Source organism: Salvelinus alpinus, chromosome 24 (genome assembly GCF_045679555.1).
Source record: "Salvelinus alpinus chromosome 24, SLU_Salpinus.1, whole genome shotgun sequence".
NCBI classification, from domain to species: domain Eukaryota; kingdom Metazoa; phylum Chordata; class Actinopteri; order Salmoniformes; family Salmonidae; genus Salvelinus; species Salvelinus alpinus.
This window is the reverse complement of record NC_092109.1, coordinates 36849642-36866128: the sequence shown is the minus strand read 5'-3', so window position 1 is coordinate 36866128 and position 16487 is coordinate 36849642. Positions and strand designations below refer to the sequence as shown.

The 16487-nt window shown below is 46.8% G+C and overlaps 1 protein-coding gene across 3 annotated transcripts in view; it reads left to right on the top strand.

The window, feature by feature from the left end:
- LOC139552775 (serine/threonine-protein kinase TAO1-like) overlaps positions 1–9025 on the top strand; it is a 54034-nt gene extending 45009 nt beyond the window's left edge. For 2 of the 3 annotated variants that reach the window (XM_071364812.1, XM_071364811.1), the window contains 5 exons: positions 6254–6373; positions 6990–7229; positions 7311–7523; positions 8145–8327; positions 8455–9025. In XM_071364812.1, coding sequence (XP_071220913.1) covers positions 6254–6373; positions 6990–7229; positions 7311–7523; positions 8145–8327; positions 8455–8931 — 1233 coding nt within the window. In that variant the 3' untranslated portion in view covers positions 8932–9025. The remainder of the gene's footprint in view (positions 1–6253; positions 6374–6989; positions 7230–7310; positions 7524–8144; positions 8328–8454) is intronic. The other variant, XM_071364813.1, reaches the window with a different exon arrangement.
- The last annotated feature ends 7462 nt before the right edge of the window (positions 9026–16487 follow it).

Sequence of the window (16487 nt, the reverse complement as noted above, 5' to 3'; positions counted from 1 at the left end):
CAAGATGGTGAGGAAGGCATTTTTAAAAAATGACCAGGCATCCTCTACTGACGGGATGAGATCAATATCCTTCCAGGATACCCCGGCCAGGTCGATTAGAAAGGCCTGCTCGCTGAAGTGTTTCAGGGAGCGTTTGACAGTGATGAGTGGAGGTCGTTTGACCGCTGACCCATTACGGATGCAGGCAATGAGGCAGTGATCGCTGAGATCTTGGTTGAAAACAGCAGAGGTGTATTTGGAGGGCAAGTTTGTTAGGATGATATCTATGAGGGTACCCGTGTTTACGGAATTGGGGTGGTACCTGGTAGGTTCATTTATAATTTGTGTGAGATTGAGGGCATCAAGCTTAGATTGTAGGGTGGCTGGGGTGTTGAGCATGTTCAAATTTAGGTCGCCTAGCAGCACGAGCTCTGAAGATAGATGGGGGGCAATCAGTTCACATATAGTGTCCAGAGCACAGCTGGGGGCAGAGGGTGGTCTATAGCAGGCGGCAACGGTGAGAGACTTGTTTTTAGAGAGGTGGATTTTTAAAAGTAGAAGTTCAAATTGTTTGGGAACAGACCTGGATAGTATAACAGAACTCTGCAGGCAGTCTTTGCAGTAGATTGCAACACCGCCCCCTTTGGCCGTTCTATCTTGTCTGAAAATCTTGTAATTGGGGATGAAAATGTCTGAATTTTTGGTGGTCTTTCTAAGCCAGGATTCAGACACGGCTAAAACATCCGGGTTGGCAGAGTGTGCTAAAGCAGTGAACAAAACAAACTTAGGGAGGAGGCTTCTAATGTTAACATGCATGAAGCCAAGGCTATTACGGTTACAGAAGTCATCAAAAGAGAGCGCCTGGGGAATAGGAGTGGAGCCAGGTACTGCAGGGCCTGGATTCACCTCTACATCACCAGAGGAACAGAGGAGGAGTAGGATAAGGGTACGGCTAAAAGCTATGAGAATTGGTCGCCTAGAGCTACTAGAGCAGAGAGTAAAAGGAGGTTTCTGGGGGCGATAAAATAGTTTAAAGGAATAATGTACAGACAAAGGTATGGTAGGATGTGAATACAGTGAAGGTAAACCTAGGTATTGAGTGATGATGAGAGAGATATTGTCTCTAGAAACATCATTGAAACCAGGTGATGTCATCGCATATGTGGGTGGTGGAACTGAGAGGTTGGATATGGTATAGAGAGCAGGGCTAGAGTCTCTACAGTGAAATAAGCCAATAAACACTAACCAGAACAGCAATGGACAAGGCATATTTACATTAAGGAGAGGCATGCTAATCGGGTGATCAATAAGGGTCCAGTGAGTAGAGGTTGGTTGGGGTCGTGGCGATCCAGACAGCTGGCCGGGTATATGGCTATCGGTAGTAGCATAGGATGGAGGTCTGTTTGTAGATACCTCGTGCGTTTCCGTCGGTAGGTTAGTGGGGTTCCGTGTAGTGGGGTTCCGTGTGGTAGAGGGGATCAATCCAAATTGGCAAAATAGATATAGTGACCCAAGGAAAAAATAAAATAAATAAATAATAATAATAATAATAGTTGTCCAATATACTTGTTCAAATAGCAGCCGATAAGACAGCTAACGATTAGCGGGCCTCAGATGAGCGTTCAGGTAACGTCGGGACGGAGGTGCCAGTTGGATAAATCCCTCGGGCAGATAACGTCGGCAGTCAGTCGCGGCAGTCAGTCGTGAAGGCCCGGTGGGGTTCCGTATCTGCAGCAGCAACAAAAGAAACGGGTCCGGGTGGTGATGGAACTCCTCAGCTGGCTAGCTCCAGAATGATTAGAGTTTGCTCCGGGGTCGACGTAAGCCAATAGTCACACGGTTTGCAGCTAGCTAGCTGCGAAATCAAGGTACAAGTGTCCAGAGCCTGCGGCTGGAATCCGGGGAAACTGAGAGAAAAAAAAAAAAAAAAAGAGTCCCGGAATGCTCCGGTCCGAGTCGCGTTGCACAAAAGTGCCGGTAGATTATCGAGCTAAAGGAATAGCTGATGACCACTAAACGTGGGCAGCTGAAACACCAACGCTAGCCAGCAAACCGGCTAATTTCGGGGCAGCTACAGATTAGCTTCTGGCTAGCTATCGGAGTAGCTTCTGGTTAAGCTTTCAGGCTATCTTCTGAATTAGCCCCTGGCTAGCTTCCACGATGGATTTTCAGATTGAGGTAAGTAATACTTTTGTAATTGGTGAAGCGGGTTGCAGGAAAGCTTTTGCAGGAAAGCTTTTGTAGTTGAGTTCTTGGATAATAAAATAGAATAGAATAGAATAGAAAAGATATGCGAAGAAAGGTGTAAATATATATATATACAGGACACGAACAATACGGAACAGAAAAAGACGTCTGAACTGCTAAGCCACCTTGGAATGGGAATGCATATGCACCTTGGAATGCATATTGTAAGAGCAAGAATTGATTACGAGGCCGTTTAAATATCATACGATTTTCCCCAAAAGTGAAAATAGCACCCCCTGTCCTCATCAGGTTAAGACAGTGCTACAGGGACACAGGACGGATAGCTGATCGTCCTCGCAGTGGCAAACCACGTGTAACATCACCTGCACAGGATCGGTACATCCGAACATCACACCTGTGGGACAGGTACAGGATGAAAACAACAATTGCCTGAGTTACACCAGGAACGCAAAATCTCTTCATCAGTGCTCAGACTGTCCGCAATAGGCTGAGAGAGACTGGACTGAGGGCTTGTAGGCCTGCTGTAAGACAGGTCCTCACCAGACATCACCGGCAACAGTGTTGCCTATGGGCACAAACCCACCGTCGCTGGATCAGACAGGACTGGAAAAAGTGCTGTTCACTGACAAGTCGTGGTTTTGTCTCACCAGGGGTGATAGTCGGATTCGCGTTTATCGTCGAAGGAATTAGCGTTACACTGAGGCCTGTACTCTGGAGTGGGATCGAGGTGGAGGGTACATCACGGTCTGGGGCGGGGTGTCGCAGCATCATCGGACTGAGCTTGTTGTCATTGCAGGCAATCTCAGCGTTGTGCGTTACGGGGAAGACATCCTCCTCCCTCATGTGGTACCCTTCCTGTAGGCTCATCCTGACATGACCCTCCAGCATGACAATAGCCATACTGCTCGTTCTGTGCGTGATTTCCTGCAAGACAGGAATGTCAGTGTTCTGCCATGGCCAGTGAAGAGCCCGGATCTCAATCCCATTGAGCACGTCTGGGACCTGTTGGATCAGAGGGTGAGGGCTAGAGCCATTCCCTCCAGAAATGTCCGGGAACTAGCAGGTGCCTTGGTGGAAGAGTGGGGTAACATCTCACAGCAAACCCGGACGACGCTGGGCCAATTGTGGGCCGCCCTATGGGACTCCCAATCACGTCCGGTATTCGAACCAGGGACTGTAGTGACGCCTCTTGCACTGAGATGCAGTGCCTTAGACCGCTGCGTCCATGTGTGTGTGTTAACTATTTAACTGTACTAGAATGCTTAAAAGGCCGCAAAAATGTGTATCGGGGTTTTTTTGTCAAGGAAAATATTGGTGTCGGCCAAAAATGTCATATCGGTGTATCACTAGTTGTGGGCGATGCAGTTGCCGTACCAGGGGGTGATACAGCCCGACAGGATGCTCTCGATTGTGCACCTGTAAAAGTTAGTGAGGGTTTTCGGTGACAAGCCACATTTTTTCAGCCTCCTGAGGTTGAAGAGGCGCTACTGCGCCTTCACCACACTGTGTGTGTGTGGACCATTTCAGTTTGTCGGTGATATGTACACAGAGGAACTTAAAACTTTCCACCTTCTCCACTGCTGTCCCGTCGATGTGGATAGGGGGGTGCTCCCTCTGCTGTTTCCTGAAGTCCACGATCATCTCTTGTTTTGCTGACATTGAGTGAGAGGTTATTTTCCTGACACCACACTCCGAGGGCCCTCACCTTCTTCTTGTAGGCTGTCTCGTCGTTGTTGTTGGTAATCAAGCCTACCACTGTAGTGTCGTCTGCAAACTTGATGATTGAGTTGGAGGCGTGCATGGCCACAGGGAGTACAGGAGGGGGCTGAGATCGCAAACTTGTGGGGCCCCAGTGTTGAGGATCAGTGGAGTGGAGATGTTGTTTCCTACCTTCACCACCTGGAGGCCGCCCATCAGTAAGTCCAGGGCCGAGTTGCACAGGGAGGGGTTCAGACCGGGAGACTCAAGTTTAATGATGAGCTTGGAGGGTACTATGGTGTTGAATGCTGAGCTGTAGTCAATGAACAGCATTCTTACAAAGGTATTCAGATGCGATAGGGCAGTGTGCAGTGTGATGGCGATTGCATCGTCTGTGGACCTATTGGGGCTGTAAGCAAATTGAAGTGGGTCTAGGGTGACGGGTAGGGTGATCTTTGCATAGTCTCTCAAAGCGCTTCATGATGACAGAAGTGAGTGCAATGACTGATAGTCATTTAGTTCAGTTACCTTTGCTTTCTTGGGAACAGGAACAATGGTGGCCATCTTGAAGCATGTGGAGACAGCAGACTGAGATAGGGATTGGTTGAATATGTCCGTAAACACACCAGCCAGCTGGTCTGCGCATGGTCTGAGGACGTGGCTAGGGTTGGGCCGGCAGCCTTGCAAGGGTTAACACGTTTAATTGTTTTACTTACGTCGGCCACGGAGAAGGGGAGCCCACAGTCTTTGGTAGTGGGCCGCGTCGGTGGCACTGTATTGTCCTCAAAGCGGGCAAAGAAGTTGTTGAATTTGTCTGGAAGCAAGACGTCGATGTTCGCGTCGGGGCTGGTTTTCTTTTTGTAATGCATCGCGGAAGTTAGAGTAGCAGTGGTCACTCATGTACGGCAATCGATATGCTGATAGAATTTAGGTAGCTTTGTTCTCAAATTAGCTTTGTTAAAATCCCCAGATATATGGTTTCCAGTTAGCATTTTATTTTATTTTTATTTATTTTTTTACCTTTATTTAACTAGGCAAGTCAGTTAAGAACAAATTCTTATTTTCAATGACGGCCTAGGAACAGTGGGTTAACTGCCTTGTTCAGGGGCAGAACGACAGATTTTTACCTTGTCAGCTCGGGGATTTGAACTTGCAACCTTTCGGTTACTAGTCCAACGCTCTAACCACTAGGCTACCCTGCCGCATAAAGTCCAATGAAATTCCCTGATGGCTGTCTTGGTATCCGCTTGCGGGGGAATATACACGGCTGTGATGATAACGGAGGAGATTTCTCTTGGGAGATAATACGGTCGGCATTTGATTGTGAGGAATTCTAGGTCAGGTGAACAAGAGGACTTGAGTTCCTGTATGTTGTTACAATTACACCATAAGTCGTTAATCATGGAACATACACCCCCGCCCTTCTTCTTAACAGAGATATGTTTATTCCTGTCGGCGCGATGCACTGAAAATCCCGTTTGCTGTACTGACTCCGACAGCATGTCCCCCGCTAGCCATGTTTCCATGAAAGAGTATGTTACAATCCCGGATATCTCTTTGGAAAGCAACTCTTGCTCTAATTTCATCAACTTTGTTAGCTAGGGACTGGACTATATCGAGTAATATACTCTGAATCGGTGGGTGGTGTGTGCACATCCGAAGCCTCACTAGAAGACCGCTCCGGCACCCTCTCCTCCGGCGGCGTTGTTTTGAGTCGGCCTCTGGAATTAGTTTGAATTCCCTGGGAGGTGCAGACAAAGGATCCGCTTTGGGAAAGTCGTATTCCTGGTCGTAGGGCTGGTTGTTCTGGTAAGTTGACGTCTCTCTGATATACAATAGTTTTTCCCAGCTGTATGTAATAACACTTAAGGTTTTCTGGGCTAACAATGTAAGAAATAATAAATGAACAAAAAAATACTGCAGTTTCCTAAGGACTAGAAGCGACGCTGCCATCTCTATCGTCACCATCTTTGAGAACAATTGGTTACTTTTTCCACCATTGGTTTGTGGTGGTAAATAGAAGGCTACGAATAATATAGATGAGAACTCTCTTGGTAGATAAACTGTATTCTACCTCAGACCAGCAATACCTCGAGACTTCTGCTATTGTTGTACTTCATGTATCTGTCTAGAAATGTATGGTGTTTTTCTTGTATTATTAATTGATGTATGTGAAGTACTTTGTATGGCATTTTTATGGTACAAAATGTACTATATAAGATATTATACAATATATACCAGAGCAGACGCTTTTATCCAAAGCAACTTAGTCATTCCTGAGCGGGAATCGAATCCACAACCCTTGGTGTTACAAGATCCATTACCAACTGAGCCACACTGTTAAGTAAAGTTTGATGTAATTTGTCAGGCTGAGGAGGAAGCCAACTTGTTGAGGAGACAGCGGCAGTACCTGGAGCTGGAGTGTCGACGCTTCAAACGGAGGATACTCATTGCCAGGCACAACGTGGAGCAGGACCTGGCACGAGAGGTACACACACGGCAAACACACATCATTCCTATTCACCTCCAAAGGACATGACAGGTTATCGCTCAACACATGGAGCTGTCTTGTGTGAACATTCCTCTCCTTTCTCAAATCATTTATTTTATTATCTTTCATGCTCACTTTCATCCTCTCCTCTCTTAACACCCTCTCTTCCATTTCTGTTTCAACCCCTCTCTCCCCTCCCTCCATCCCCTTACCACTTTTCATTCATGCTCTCCTTTCTTCCTGTCCTCCATCTGTTTCAACCCCTCTCTCCTCCTGCCTCCATCTCTCTCCCTCCTCTCCCCTTCACCCTCCCCCCACATAGGGAGGCAGGTAACCTAACGGTTAGAGTGTTGGACCAGTAACTGAAAGGTCGCTAGTTCGAATCCCCGAGCAGTCAATGGGAAAAATCTGTCTGCGCTCCAGGGTCGCCAGGCTGACCCTGGCCATGACCCCACTCCCCGAGGGTGTCTCTGGGAGTTGGGATATGCAAAAAAACACATTTCCATTTAAAACATGCGTAAACAACACAACTGTACAAGTGTGAAACACTAAGTTATTATTGTATTACTTGTCAAACAATCTCTCCATCTCTATTCTTCTCCCTCTCTCTTAGGAGTTGAATAAGCGTCAGACCCAGAAGGACTTGGAACATGCCATGTTGCTCAGACATCACGAGTCGATGCAGGAGCTGGAGTTCAGACATCTGGGAACCATCCAGAAGATGAGGGCGGAGCTTATCAGGACACAGCACCAGACAGAACTGACCAATCAGCTGGAGTACAACAAGAGGAGGGAGAGAGAGCTGAGACGCAAACACGTCATGGAGGTCCGACAGCAGCCCAAGAGTTTAAAGGTCAGGAACACACCGACACTGGCATACACACATACCCCACACCCACACCCCTATTTTACGGTCCCCCACTCCCTCCCCCAGTCTAAGGAGATGCAGATTAAGAAGCAGTTCCAGGACACATGTAAGATCCAGACGCGTCAGTACAAGGCCCTGAGGAACCACCTGTTGGAGAGCACTCCCAAGGCCGACCACAAGGCGGTGCTCAAGAGGCTGAAGGAGGAGCAGACCAGGAAACTGGCCATCCTGGCCGAGCAGTATGACCACTCTATCAACAACATGCTGTCCACACAGGCTGTGAGTACCACATGCACGCACACACTGTTGTCTCTCTAAACACAGGCAAATTAAAAACGACTTTTCGGGAAGACTTAATAAAAATATGTAACTAACCCCAAGGGGCTACTGTTTGTGGTAGGGCTGCATAATTAATCAAATTCACGTCAAAATCGCAATATTGACATGTGCAATCCATATTGCAAGTGATCCATATCGCATGAAATTGTTTAAATGCTGCATAATTTTTTTTAAATAGTTGACTGTTTTTGTAGCGTCTTGCCCACTCGTCTTGCGACTGCTTTCCCACAGACACCAAGCCCCGCCCCCTGTCAATCAAGCAGCGCTGTTTATCCTCCTCGCTGTTAGATGCCGTTTTCTTGGTGTTCTGTTCGGTCAAATGATTGTTCCAAACAAGAACGATGCTGGTTTCCACTTTGCTTCATCATTCTATTTCTATCCCTCCAAGTGTTTGATCTACGTCGCAAGTAAAAACAAATCTACATTTCTTTTTTGCCCATATCGTGCAGCTCTAATTTGTAGCATATTGCTAAAACTATCCAATGATTTCAGATCTATTTACTACTGGTCTCCACCTTTGTTTTGTCCCCATGCCCTCTGTCCACACTTCTCCCTCCCCAGCTGCGATTGGACGAGGCCCAGGAAGGGGAGTGTCAGGTGCTGAGGATGCAGCTGCAGCAGGAGTTGGAGTTGCTGAACGCCTATCAGAGTAAGATCAAGATGCAGACAGAAGCCCAGCACGACAGAGAGAGGAAGGATCTGGAGCAGAGAGTGTCGCTCCGCAGGGCTCTTCTGGAACACAAGGTAGGGACGAGGGGTGTGTGTGTGTGATATAGGGGTGTGTGTGTGTGATATAGTTGGTGTTGGCATCGCTGTGTGTTTCTGACGGTCTCTCGTCCCCATCTCTCTCTCTGTTTGTGTGTGTCTCCAGATTGAGGAGGAGATGCTGTCTCTGCAGAAAGAGCGTGTGGAGCGTATCAGGTCCCTGTTGGAGCGCCAGGCCAGAGAGATAGAGGCCTTTGACTCAGAGTCCATGAGACTAGGTTTCAGCAACATGGTCCTGTCTAACCTGCAGGGCTCAGACACACAGGGCAGCCCAGGGGGGTGGGGAGGAGGGGGGTCCGGACTGTCTCATCATGGTCACAGCCACCACCAGGGGGGGTCCAGCTCCCAGCAGCCGTGGGGTCACCCTGTACTCGCTGGGGGCCCCCCTCCCTGGAGTCTGCACCAGCCCTCTGGAGGGGGGAGTCAGAGGGGGAGTGCGGGAGGGGCGGTGGGGGCCAGGAACAGCCCCCAGGCTATAAGGAGGGCGTCGACGTCAGGAGGGGGGCGGAGCGAACAGGCTCTGAGCATGAGCACCAGCATCACCTCTCAGATCTCCAACGGATCACACCTGTCATACACCTAGACACCTACACACACCTGTCATACACCTAGACACCTACACACACCTGTCATACACCTAGACACCTACACACACCTGTCATACACCTACACACACCTGTCATACACCTAGACACCTACACACACCTGTCATACACCTAGACACCTACACACACCTGTCATACACCTAGACACCTACACACACCTGTCATACACCTAGACACCTACACACACCTGTCATACACCTAGACACCTACACACACACCTGTCATACACCTAGACACCTACACACACACCTGTCATACACCTAGACACCTACACACACCTGTCATACACCTAGACACCTACACACACACCTGTCATACACCTAGACACCTACACACCTGTCATACACCTAGACACCTACACACACCTGTCATACACCTAGACACCTACACACACCTGTCATACACCTAGACACCTACACACACCTGTCATACACCTAGACACCTACACACACCTGTCATACACCTAGACACCTACACACACCTGTCATACACCTAGACACCTACACACACCTGTCATACACCTAGACACCTACACACACCTGTCATACACCTAGACACCTACACACACCTGTCATACACCTAGACACCTACACACACCTGTCATACACCTAGACACACACACACACCTGTCATACACCTAGACACCTACACACACCTGTCATACACCTAGACACCTACACACACCTGTCATACACCTAGACACCTACACACACCTGTCATACACCTAGACACCTACACACACCTGTCATACACCTAGACACCTACACACACCTGTCATATACCTAGACACCTACACACACCTGTCATACACCTAGACACCTACACACACCTGTCATACACCTAGACACCTACACACACCTGTCATACACCTAGACACCTACACACACCTGTCATACACCTAGACACCTACACACACCTGTCATACACCTAGACACCTACACACACCTGTCATACACCTACACACACCTGTCATACACCTAGACACCTACACACACCTGTCATACACCTAGACACCTACACACACCTGTCATACACCTAGACACCTACACACACCTGTCATACACCTAGACACACACACACACCTGTCATACACCTAGACACCTACACACACACCTGTCATACACCTAGACACCTACACACACCTGTCATACACCTAGACACCTACACACACCTGTCATACACCTAGACACCTACACACACCTGTCATACACCTAGACACCTACACACACCTGTCATACACCTAGACACACACACACACCTGTCATACACCTAGACACCTACACACACCTGTCATACACCTAGACACCTACACACACACCTGTCATACACCTAGACACCTACACACACCTGTCATACACCTAGACACCTACACACACACCTGTCATACACCTAGACACCTACACACACACCTGTCATACACCTAGACACCTACACACACACCTGTCATACACCTAGACACCTACACACACACCTGTCATACACCTAGACACCTACACACACCTGTCATACACCTAGACACCTACACCACACCTGTCATACACCTAGACACCTACACACACACCTGTCATACACCTAGACACCTACACACACACCTGTCATACACCTAGACACCTACACACACACCTGTCATACACCTAGACACCTACACACACACCTGTCATACACCTAGACACCTACACACACACCTGTCATACACCTAGACACCTACACACACACCTGTCATACACCTAGACACCTACACACACACACCTGTCATACACCTAGACACCTACACACACACACCTGTCATACACCTAGACACCTACACACACACCTGTCATACACCTAGACACACACACCTGTCATACACCTAGACACACACACCTGTCATACACCTAGACACCTACACACCTGTCATACACCTGTCATACACCTAGACACCTACACACACACCTGTCATACACCTAGACACCTACACACACACCTGCCATACACCTAGACACCTACACACACACCTGTCATACACCTAGACACCTACACACACACCTGTCATACACCTAGACACCTACACACACACCTGTCATATACCTAGACACCTACACACACCTGTCATACACCTAGACACCTACACACACCTGTCATACACCTAGACACCTACACACACCTGTCATACACCTAGACACCTACACACACCTGTCATACACCTAGACACCTACACACACACACACCTGTCATACACCTAGACACCTACACACACACACACCTGTCAGACACCTAGACACCTACACACACACACCTGTCATACACCTAGACACACACCTGTCATACACCTAGACACACACCTGTCATACACCTAGACACACACCTGTCATACACCTAGACACACACCTGTCATACACCTAGACACACACACACACACACACACCTGTCATACACCTAGACACACACACACACCTGTCATACACCTAGACACACACACCTAAACCACAGACACACACCTAGACACACACACACACACACACACACCTAAACACAGACACACACCTGTCATACACCTAAACACACACACACCTAAACACAGACACACACACCTGTCATACACCTAAACACACACACACCTAGACAGCGTTTAGAGGGTTGGGTCAGTAACCGAAAGGTCTCTAGTTTAAATCCCCAAGCCGACAAGTTGGGGGGGGGGGGCGGATCTGTCGACGTGCCCTTGAGCAAGGCACTTAACCCTAATTGCTTTCGGTCGCCGTTGATAATGGCTGACCCTAGCCGTGACCCCACTCTCCGAGGGCGTCTCAGGGAGAGTTGGGATGTGCAAAAAACACATTTCCAATTCACACACGTGTAACACTGGTACGTGTGACATAGGACCGATATAAACAGACACCAAATGATGATTATTAAGTGAAGACATACTGCAGATATACATACCGTTGCTGTCTGATGAAAACCTTGTAACTCCATTTTATCCCAAAACATTTGTATTGAATGCAGTAACTCCCCTCAATAGACTCTGAATATTTCATGACTCTACGACTAAGAACATATGTTTAAAATAACTCCTGAAGTTTGGTAATTATATGTTCGTTAAAAATATAACAATCTTTTTTTGTCCATTTCCTGGAGTGTCTGTTTTGGAGATGGGCCTACGGGGTTCTCATCAGACACCGATGATACGTGTGTGTGTGTGTGTGTGTGTGTGTGTGTGTGTGTGTGTGTGTGTGTGTGTGTGTGTGTGTGTGTGTGTGTGTGTGTGTGTGTGTGTGTGTGTGTGTGTGTGTGTGTGTGTGTGTGTGTGTGTGTGTGTGTGTGTGTGTGTGTGTGTGTGTGTGTGTGTGTACACATCTGAGAGTCACAAACACCCACAGCTGGAGTGTAACACACTTAACTAAACACACTTGTCATACACCTGACCAAACGCGCGTGCACACACACACGCACACCCAACTGTCACACAGCCATGCATATACAGGTATCATACACAGTGGATACAGTACACTAGGTTGGGAGTCATAGGGGAAACCAATATCTCTTACTGCTTGTGTGTATGTGTGTATGGCTGTGGGTACGTAGACCCACAAGGCACTGTGGCCCCTCATGATGAGTTCCGCTTTCTTTCTTTTTTTTTTGTGGCCCCCCCACCCCATTAAAGTTGCCCATCCTTGGTATCGACTGACAGGAGACTGTGCTAGAACGTACTGTAGCTGTGCCATAGTCTAATAGTGGCGAACCACGTCTGCTCTTGTCATGCTGTTTGACATAGACATCCACACACACACTTAGTCACTTTTTTTTTTTTTTTTTAAGCACTTTACGTTTGGCAATCCTTTACTTGATTAGTCTTTATGCAGTATGTCACAAACCTGAAACGTCAGGATGCTTATAAACTGGTTATAATAAGTTGTGTTCGCCACTGTTTTCAGACCGTGACGGATGCATTTAGCAGGGGAGTTGTTCCGTATGCTAGTTTGGAACATTGCAGAAAACTTTGCTAGGGTTTTAATCAGTCACGTCCCTGTCAGTCTCTGGTTTGGACGGCCATTTTGATCCAATGACAACAGCACTTTGGCATGATCATGTGACTTCACAGGGATGCTGGCACTTACTGTACAAACAGACGTAAACACTTCATGATAGTGGATCTCACATGATCCATATTCCCCATTTCTATTCTCTTTTCTCGCTCTCCTTCACCTTTTTATCTCCATCCTTCAAATATCCCCCCCCCCCTCCTGACCCCCCCACCTATGGGGCATGGTGTATGTGAACAGAGTGATACGAGACGGTGCGGTTATAGAACTGGTAAAGGAAGTTGAGGTCAAGTCATAGAGAGATTTAAGGGAAGATGGGTGGAAGTGAGGATCTGGGGGTTACTGAATAAGAAGATAACTTTCAGTGTGGGTTTTACAGAATGTTCAACGGAGAGTTCTAGAATGGTGGAGGTTGTCTGGGGGTAAACATACTATACACTACAGTATGCCATACAGACTTTAGTACAGAACAGTACAGGTGTAGTACACTACAGTATGCCATACAGACTTTAGTACAGAACAGTACAGGTGTAGTACACTACAGTATGCCATACAGACTTTAGTACAGAACAGTACAGGTGTAGTACACTACAGTATGCCATACAGACTTTAGTACAGAACAGTACAGGTGTAGTACACTACAGTATGCCATACAGACTTTAGTACAGAACAGTTACAGGTGTAGTACACTACAGTATGCCATACAGACTTTAGTACAGAACAGTACAGGTGTAGTACACTACAGTATGCCATACAGACTTTAGTACAGAACAGTACAGGTGTAGTACACTACAGTATGCCATACAGACTTTAGTACAGAACAGTACAGGTGTAGTACACTACAGTATGCCATACAGACTTTAGTACAGAACAGTACAGGTGTAGTACACTACAGTATGCCATACAGACTTTAGTACAGAACAGTACAGGTGTAGTACACTACAGTATGCCATACAGACTTTAGTACAGAACAGTACAGGTGTAGTACACTACAGTATGCCATACAGACTTTAGTACAGAACAGTTCAGGTGTTGGTTTATGACTGCTGAATGTCCTTTTGGGTGGGTGGTGATGCTGCTGTTGCTCCTGCACCGCCCCCTGTCATTACCCCCCTACCGGACCACCGTCCGACCCCCTCCTCAAATAGACAGACAGACCCCTCTATATATATATACAGTGGGGAGAACAAGTATTTGATACACTGCCGATTTTGCAGGTTTTCCTACTTACAAAGCATGTAGAGGTCTGTAATTTTTATCATAGGTACACTTCAACTATGAGAGACGGAATCTAAAACAAAAATCCAGAAAATCACATTGTATGATTTTTAAGTAATTAATTTGCATTTTATTGCATGACATAAGTATTTGATACATCAGAAAAGCAGAACTTAATATTTGGTACAGAAACCTTTGTTTGCAATTACAGAGATCATACGTTTCCTGTAGTTCTTGACTAGGTTTGCACACACTGCAGCAGGGATTTTGGCCCACTCCTCCCTACAGATCTTCTCCAGATCCTTCAGGTTTCGGGGCTGTCGCTGGGCAATACGGAGTTTCAGCTCCCTCCAAAGATTTTCTATTGGGTTCAGGTCTGGAGACTGGCTAGGCCACTCCAGGACCTTGAGATGCTTCTTACGGAGCCACTCCTTAGTTGCCATGGCTGTGTGCTTCGTGTCGTTGTCATGCTGGAAGACCCAGCCACGACCCATCTTCAATGCTCTTACTGAGGGAAGGAGGTTGTTGGTCAAGATCTCGCGATACATGGCCCCATCCATCCTCCCTTCAATACGGTGCAGTCGTCCTGTCCCCTTTGCAGAAAAGCATCCCCAAAGAATGATGTTTCCACCTCCATGCTTCACGGTTGGGATGGTGTTCTTGGGGTTGTACTCATCCTTCTATTCCTCCAAACACGGCGAGTGGAGTTTAGAGCAAAAAGCTCTATTTTTGTCTCATCAGACCACATGACCTTCTCCCATTCCTCCTCTGGATCATCCAGATGGTCATTGGCAAACTTCAGACGGGCCTGGACATGCGCTGGCTTGAGCAGGGGGACCTTGCGTGCGCTGCAGGATTTTAATCCATGACGGCGTAGTGTGTTACTAATGGTTTTCTTTGAGACTGTGGTCCCAGCTCTCTTCAGGTCATTGACCAGGTCCTGCCGTGTAGTTCTGGGCTGATCCCTCACATTCCTCATGATCATTGATGCCCCACGAGGTGAGATCTTGCATGGAGCCCCAGACCGAGGGTGATTGACCGTCATCTTGAACTTCTTCCATTTTCTAATAATTGTGCCAACAGTTGTTGCCTTCTCACCAAGCTGCTTGGCTATTGTCCTGTAGCCCATCCCAGCCTTGTACAGGTCTACAATTTATCCCTGATGTCCTTACACAGCTCTCTGGTCTTGGCCATTGTGGAGAGGTTGGAGTCTGTTTGATTGAGTGTGTGGACAGGTGTCTTTTATACAGGTAACGAGTTCAAACAGGTGCAGTTAATACAGGTAATGAGTGGAGAACAGGAGGGCTTCTTAAAGAAAAACTAACAGGTCTGTGAGAGCCGGAATTCTTACTGGTTGGTAGGTGATCAAATACTTATGTCATGCAATAAAATGCAAATTAATTACTTAAAAATCATACAATGTGATTTTCTGGATTTTTGTTTTAGATTCCGTCTCTCACAGTTGAAGTGTACCTATGATAAAAATGACAGACCTCTACATGCTTTGTAAGTAGGAAAACCTGCAAAATCGGCAGTGTATCAAATACTTGTTCTCCCCACTGTATAAGGTGGGGGGAGGTGTGGTACAATAATATATATATAAATAGTTGATTTAACAGCAATTTCATGTGGGATGTATAGGTAATGTGTTAATATTGTACATTTTTAGAATTGAAAGAAATCGACATTCAAAACAAATCCAAGTCGAGACCAATTAACAGCTTGTATTGTGAAGACACAAATCGCTGTGATAACTGACATGGTCTCTAACGATGCTTTGAAACAAGGAAATTTATGAAAAAATATGATCAACAACACCTTGTACATACACAACAACGTGTGGTCCTGGAGTAGTGTTATTAGATTCCATTGGGGTTCTATTGAGTTCCGTTGGATCCCATTGAATTCCGTTGGATTCTATTGTCTCTACTAGTTCGGACTCGCCACTGACCTGTGAACTATTCTCCATCTTCTCTTGTCCACTCATTCTTTCTGCAAAGAACCTTCAGGTCTCTCCCCAAACTGAGGAGGATGTGCTGTACTCCTCCTCCTTTAAATGGTTTTAATTTACTGTTCGGGTTTTTATTTCTCTTATCGAGAGAAATGGTTGTTTTTTTATCTACATCGATTGATGTAATTCAGTTGGTCAGATTATGATGCCATCTAGATTATACTCTGAATGGTCAGATTATGATGCCATCTAGATTATACTCTGAATGGTCAGATTATAATGCCATCTAGATTATACTCTGAATGGTCAGATTATGATGCCATCTAGATTATACTCTGAATGGTCA